Source organism: Elephantulus edwardii, unplaced genomic scaffold (genome assembly GCF_000299155.1).
Source record: "Elephantulus edwardii isolate Elephantulus edwardi_28Jun2011 unplaced genomic scaffold, EleEdw1.0 scaffold00129, whole genome shotgun sequence".
NCBI classification, from domain to species: domain Eukaryota; kingdom Metazoa; phylum Chordata; class Mammalia; order Macroscelidea; family Macroscelididae; genus Elephantulus; species Elephantulus edwardii.
The window spans coordinates 9167450-9174114 of NW_006399879.1; the positions used below are offsets into that span (position 1 = coordinate 9167450).

Below are 6665 nucleotides of genomic sequence, written 5' to 3' on the forward strand. Positions count from 1 at the left end.
TTAACAATCTCAATCTCTTCACCATCCATCCTGATGCTGCCAATTGGTCCAGTGGTGAGAATCTTTGTCTTCTTGACATTGAGCTTTAATCCATATTGAAGGCTGCAGTCCTTGACCTTCCGCAGCAAGCATTTCAGGTCTTCCTCAGTTTCAGCAAGCAGGGTTGTGTCATCTGCATAACACAGATTGTTAATAGATCTTCTACCAATCCTGATGCTACATTTCTCCTCACAGAGCCCAGCCTCTCGGATAATCTGCTCTGCATACAGGTTGAAAAGGTATGCAGATAGGACACTTGCCATAAAATATTTTTTTTAATTATTTTCTTAAAAAATACATTTTATTCTGGTGGCCTAGTGGCAAGAAGCTGCACTGCAATCCCAGAGGTGAGCGGTTTGAATCCACCAAATGCTCTGTTGGAGAAGGAGGGACAATCTCCTCCTATGCCAGTCAGATACGATTTGACGGTACACACACGCATACTCACACACAAATAACAAAAATATTTTAAAAAAATACATTATTAACATGTCATGGGCTTATTGTTTTTAATAAAATAATTCTGAAATTTCTGGTATTCCCATTCATAAATAATACTATGCTTGCCATAAAATATTTTTTTTGCAAAATATAATTATTTTCTTAAAAAATACATTTTATTAACATGCCATGGGCTTATTGTTTTTAATAATTCTGAAATTTCTTAGTGTAAATCTTAAATACCACAAACATCAATTTATATAACCCACATAAACAAAAGGTCTTTGGACTTGTGATGACTTTTAAACTGATATGGAGGGAACCTAATAAACAGGCAGGAGTGCCTAGATCTGTTGAGAGGTGGGCTATTCTGAACAGGTCTAGAAGAAGGCATAACTTCAGAAGTTTCTTAAATGTCTGCTGACAAAGGTAACAAACTCATTGTTTGAAAGTGTCCTTTTCCAGAAGAGATAACACATTACCCCTTGTTACTTAGTCCAAGTTCAAGTATAGTAAGCAAAGAAATCAATGCTATTCACTAATCTTGGAATTCTCCCCTTTAAAAAGAATGTTGCTGCACTTAGACAGATTCCTCATCTCTTAAATCCAGCCAGTTGATGCAGACTTTTTGCCATGTCTATACAGTTAAAACTAAGATTTCATGTGTCTGGTCTGGTCCATGGCTGTGAAGAAGACACAAATGGTAGCTGTAATCAACAGGTGCATTCCCTCGTAGAGGAGCTTGGGAGAAAACACACTCCAGATAAATAAATGATACCGCAGGGACGTCACCAGAATGATATATGCAGAGACTGGAAGGGAGCAGAGAAGCGCATAACAAAAGCAGGAGTGACGCAATGCCGCAGGGCTGTGGAAGGAACAGAAAGAGTAGTTAGTGTGTGCACACTGTGTCAGGAGAGGTGGTGTGTGCTCTGTGTCTGCTAATGTGTCTTCTGTGTGAGGCGAGGTATGTGTGCTGTTTCAGGGGAGGTGTGTGCAGTGTGTAAGGTTAGGTGTGTACTGTGAGGTGTGTGTCTGGTGAGGTGTGTGCTGTGCATCAAGTGAGGGGGTCTGTGCTGTGTATCAGATGAGGTGTGCGCTGAGTGTCAGGTAAGGTGTTTGCATTGTATGTGTCTGATGAGGTGTGTGTGCTGTGCTTTAGGTGAGGTATGTACACTGTGTGTATCTGGTGAGGTGTGTGCTGTGTCTTAGGTAAAGTGTGTGCACTGTTTGTGTCTGCTGAGGTGTGCGTCAGGTGAGGTGTGTGTGCTGTGTGTCAGGTGAGGTGTGTGCACTGTCTGGTGATGTACATGTGCATTCTGTGTGACATGAGGTGGAGTCTGTCTTGTGTCAGCCGAGCTGGTGGTGTGTGTGTCCCAATGGTTTACTCCTTCCTGGATGTTTCCATCCAGTGACTAGTCAGTCAGAAAAATTTTAGTGTCTACCGGGGATGTGTTCATGATGTGAGCGGTCAGCAACAGCTCTCTGGTCCTGCTGAGGAGTGGCCATGGCGTCTGTAGCTAGTCAATGGTTTTTCCTGGAAAAGGTGTAGTCCATGGACATATTGGGACTTGTATGGTGTCCTTCGTCAGCCAACACCCCTTTGCTCCGTGAGGGGCGTGTCTGTGGTCAGCTTACAACCCTTTGGTCCTGTTGGGGGGGATTCTGCATTGTCTGTAATCAGGTGATGACCCTTCAGACCTAGAAAAGATATCCTTGGTGTCTGTGGTCAGCTGACAACCCTTTGGTCCGGTTTGGGTGTGTATGGCGTCCATGGTCAGCTGATGATTCTTCGGTTCTCCTAGGAGTGTCTGTGATCAGCCCTCAATTCTCAAGTGCACATCCCTCTTAGCCATGTCATGGAGGGCAAAGGTGCAGCCTGTCCTTTGAGGACAGTGGTCTGAGAGGCCAGCCACTCACACCACCTGGTTTGGCATTTGCATGGCTATCAGGATTCTTGATCGCTCTGGTCCAACATCTGAGGTACCAGAAATGATTTGTCCAATCACAGTTATATTGACTTTTTACTTCAGACAGAAACCAAGCAGTGAATAAAACTTGATGGCTAGAGCTTTTAGACATAAGCAAGCAAGAATACTTTTTTATGGAGAAGATCCACTAATGTGTCCATGTGACTTTTCCCATGTGCCATCACAAGCTGTGCTCCTGAACATACAAGGGCCTTCGGCACAGAGGTCTAGAAATGGACAGGACTGCAGAGTGCTGGGGCGGCCAGCCACGGGCCCAGACCACTTCACACCTGAGTGCCAGGGCTCTAGGGTGTCGGCCAGTTCTAGCCAAGCTAAGGTGGTGGAGCTGGGAAGATCAGACCCAGCATCCAGGGAACATAAGTCCTGGGGACAGCTCTCAGCATCAGGTGGTCAGTCTTGTTTTTACATCCACAGAAAGGGAGGGTTCATGTTCTCCACCCAGCTAAGGTAGCTCTTGGGTCAGCAAAGGAAACAGAGCCTGTGTGGCCTGACCACTCATGAGGGATGTACACAGGGCCCAAGTCACTTGACATTTCACAGAGTCCACACCACCTAGCAACCCCAAAGAGGGAGATGACAGAATCTACAACACCTGAGAGACAACAGAGAGAGAAGATACAGAGTCTACACCACCTAACAACCCACAGAGAGAGAAGGACACAGTCTACACCATAGAACCCAGAGAGATTCAGGACAGAGTCCACACCACCCAGTAACTCACAGAGGGACGGGACACACCCCTGAACACCCTTCAGAGGGAGAGGATACAAGAGTCTACACCACCCAGCAACCCTCAAAGGAAGAGGACCAGATTCATACAACCCAACCCCCTCAGGGGGAGAGAACACAGAGTCACGGAAATGGATAAAAGCATTGTCTGAGAACAGGTGACACCAACTGGTCGCAGCTGTGCTGTACAATGAAGAGGCTCACCTGCCAGCTTCTGAGCTCAGGTAGTTTACTAGGTGACTGGCCCACAGGACAGGACCTAGGTATGTGGAGAACGCAGTCAGGAACACAGCGGGAACCTCTACGTAGTGCTCTAGACCCACGAAGCCTGCAGATATGTCCACAGTGGCGATGTTGTTGGAGTTCCCCTGAGGAGGAGGAGGCACAGTTGTCATAGGCCAGTAGACTCTGGTGGCCAGCAGGCCAGAACTAGGTTGGCTCCTGACCCCACGAGAGCCTGCTGAGAAGCATGTGAAGGCTCATCCAAGGTGCCCGGAGAAGAAGCGTTACTCTGGTGGGGTGATAGGTCTGCTCTGAGAGCCAATGTGGTGCTGACTGCTCCAGCAAAGCCAGGATCAGTGCTGCCCCCCCACATACAACACACTCTCAAGGAAAGGTGACCACTCAGTAGCCCTGGACAGAAGTTACAGGACAGGAAAGCTGGCCATCTGCAGGTATCTGCTGAGATGCCTGGGATGGAGTCACGTGTCCCAGTGTCCCATGCCCTAAGAGGTAGGGAGAATGGTGGCCATCCCACTGGAGAGCATCCTGGTTGACAGGGGACAGAATGTCACACAGGAGCTGGGCGGGACCATGGCTTACTGCTGTCACTGAGTGGCTTCATCTTGTTGCAGACTGGGGCTGATGATGGGACAGAGGGAGCAGTGCACACTGATTGTGCTGTACCCAGACACAGGTAGACGTGAGAAAGGCAGACGTGGTGGGACTGACTTGTCCTCTGGACTGGGCAGGAGAAAGAGGTGTCACCACACAGGGACAGTACAGATTATCTCCACACTGAGGAAGAGGACAGAGCTCAGAGATGCAGAATGGCTGGGGACTGAGGGCAGGCCACTCCTGATCCAAGTCCTCAGGTCACACACTGGGGAACAGCCATCGGCACCTATGCAGGGAGGGACTGTCTTATTCAGGAGAGCGGACCTGGAGGGGGTCATGGGTTTCGAGGTGTGCAGGGCCTGCAGACAGGCAGGCAAGGGCCTCCAGCTGGGCATGGCCTCATCTATGTCTAAGTCAAAGTCTACTTCACCAGTAGCTTGCGTGTTTCCAAGGGGCCTTTCAGCCCTAGAGATGATGACATGACAACCACTAGTTTAGAGGACAGACAGTTGGGGCATCTATGACCACACAGGACTGCCAGTGCCTGACGCCCAGGAGCAAAACAAAGAACAGTTACGTCAGCAGACAGAGGAACTACACCCATATGCATAAGAGCTCTTGGTGAGGGAATATGGGTACACATTCCTCACCCCAGGCCCTGACACAGCCTCGCCTCTCCTCCGAGCTAGACACCTGAGCAAGCACTACCTGGTGCACATGCTGACCTTACCCCACTGTCAATTTCTCTGGAGGAAGCTGACTGAGAAGCAGACAGAAAGCGCACCTGGAAGTAGAAGAAGGCCTGTCCAAACCAGTAGTGCATCACGGTCACCTCTGCTGCATCGTGGCTTAGTGGCTTCCAGACAAACTCGGCCATCAGAGTCTGCACCAGGAGGCTGCACACTAGCACAGGGAGGTTGTGTGGCCTGAGCAGCAGGGCAGCCAGCAGGACTAGCCCGCTGTATATCTCCCACAAGCCCATGGTCCTGGCTCTGATACCGGCAGCAGCAACCTGGGCCCGGAGTAAGTCTTTGGTGCCCGTGAAGAGGATGCCCAGGACAAAGACATAAACAAAACGTGCCTCGATGATGCCCCTGGAAGAAGAGAAGAAATGAGAGTCTCCAGTGGTAGCCAGAAAAGTCAGATTAACATTCCTGGGAAAACGACCCCTCAGGAGCCCTCCCCACTGAGCAATCTATGGAAAGGCACAGGTTCAGTCCTCAGGGTCTCCTACCACTGTGCCGGACTCCCAGGCACTCCCTGACAGTAAAGCAGAGTTCAGGAAATCCTTCTCCCAGCCCAATGACTGACCTGTGGCCCCTGGGACATCCCCTCCTGCCAGGCTGTGATCGGAAAGCCACCACACTTGTGGAAGGTGGAGTGCTGTCCTAAATCATCCCTAACTCTGCAGAATGCTGAGCACACAATAAAGGGTGTCCAAGACAACACAGGCTGAAGTAAGTACTATAGAGCCAGAGCTAATCCTCAGGGACTGCAGCTGAGCTGGCCTGGGGGGCCACCCACCAGTCCCGTTGCTCACTCGGTACCCTCACTGTGGGACGCAGAGACTTCACAGGGATCCTGAGGCCTTCTGAGCTTCCTCCCTAGGCAAATACTGCCCAGCTGATCTTGCACAAGTGGTCACCCAGGAGTGAATACCTCCCTGGTCTCCTGCTCACCTTATTAGTCACAGGCCGAGCTAGCTGTGGGTTTATCAAGCTGCAAGGGCCACAGGCCCAGGGCGTTCACCAGTCTCTAGGAGACCAACAAGTGTGATCATTTCCGTGATTTACACTTTTTTCTGCACATTTTCTCCTGTTCTGTCCAGCACCCTCTACTACATGCCCTCCTAAAGTTATCAGCAGGCCACCATCCTGTTCTGGTCTCAGGGTGGTGGGTGGTAAAGTGTATGTGGTTGGTCCCTACGTCCCTTGTACAGTTTCTATGTATCTTTGATTTGAGAAGGCAAAAATTTTAAGGGGTGCACAGTAAGAGACCAGTTCTTGGAGAGGGACATTACGCTTGGGAGGTTGAAGGTACAGTGCAAAAAAGGAAGACTCTCGATGAGATGGATTGACTCAATAACTGCGGTAATGGGTGTAGGTGAGTCAGAGACAATAAGGTTGGCTCAGGATAGAGAAGGGTTCAGAGCTGTTGTATACAGGGTCGCTATTAATTGCAGATGATTTGATGGCTCATAACAACAACAATGCACAGTAAGTTAATAATAAATGAAATAATTACCAAATTAATGTCTTTATCATGAAAAGTCTAATATTCTACTATATATCAGATTGATTTTCTATGAAAGGTATGAGCACCTGCAAAAATTGTTTTAGTATGAAAAATTAATTTTTAAACCAAATTTTTACATTTCCTCTGTACACATGTGCGGGAGTTATAGATAATACTGTAGCACCCAGCACTGCCCCAATCTCACTGCAGCCTGTGAACCCAGCATTGCCACAATCTCACTGCAGCCTGTAAACCCAGCACTGCCACAATCTCACTGAGCCTGTGCACTCAGCATTGCCACAATCTCACTGCAGCCTGTGCACCCAGCACTGCCACAATCTCACTGAGCCTGTGCACTCAGCATTGTCACAATCTCACTGCAGCCTGTGCACC

At 48.9% G+C, this 6665-nt stretch overlaps 1 protein-coding gene across 1 annotated transcript in view; it reads right to left on the bottom strand.

The window, feature by feature from the left end:
• Nucleotides 1-1131: 1131 nt before the first annotated feature.
• PIGG (phosphatidylinositol glycan anchor biosynthesis, class G) overlaps nt 1132-6665 on the bottom strand; it is a 52777-nt gene continuing 47243 nt past the window's right edge. The window contains exons 11-13 of the mRNA XM_006893633.1: nt 4822-5131; nt 3405-3568; nt 1132-1348 (exon numbers count right to left, since the gene is read on the bottom strand). Of these exons, the coding sequence (XP_006893695.1) occupies nt 1132-1348; nt 3405-3568; nt 4822-5131 (691 nt within the window). The remainder of the gene's footprint in view (nt 1349-3404; nt 3569-4821; nt 5132-6665) is intronic.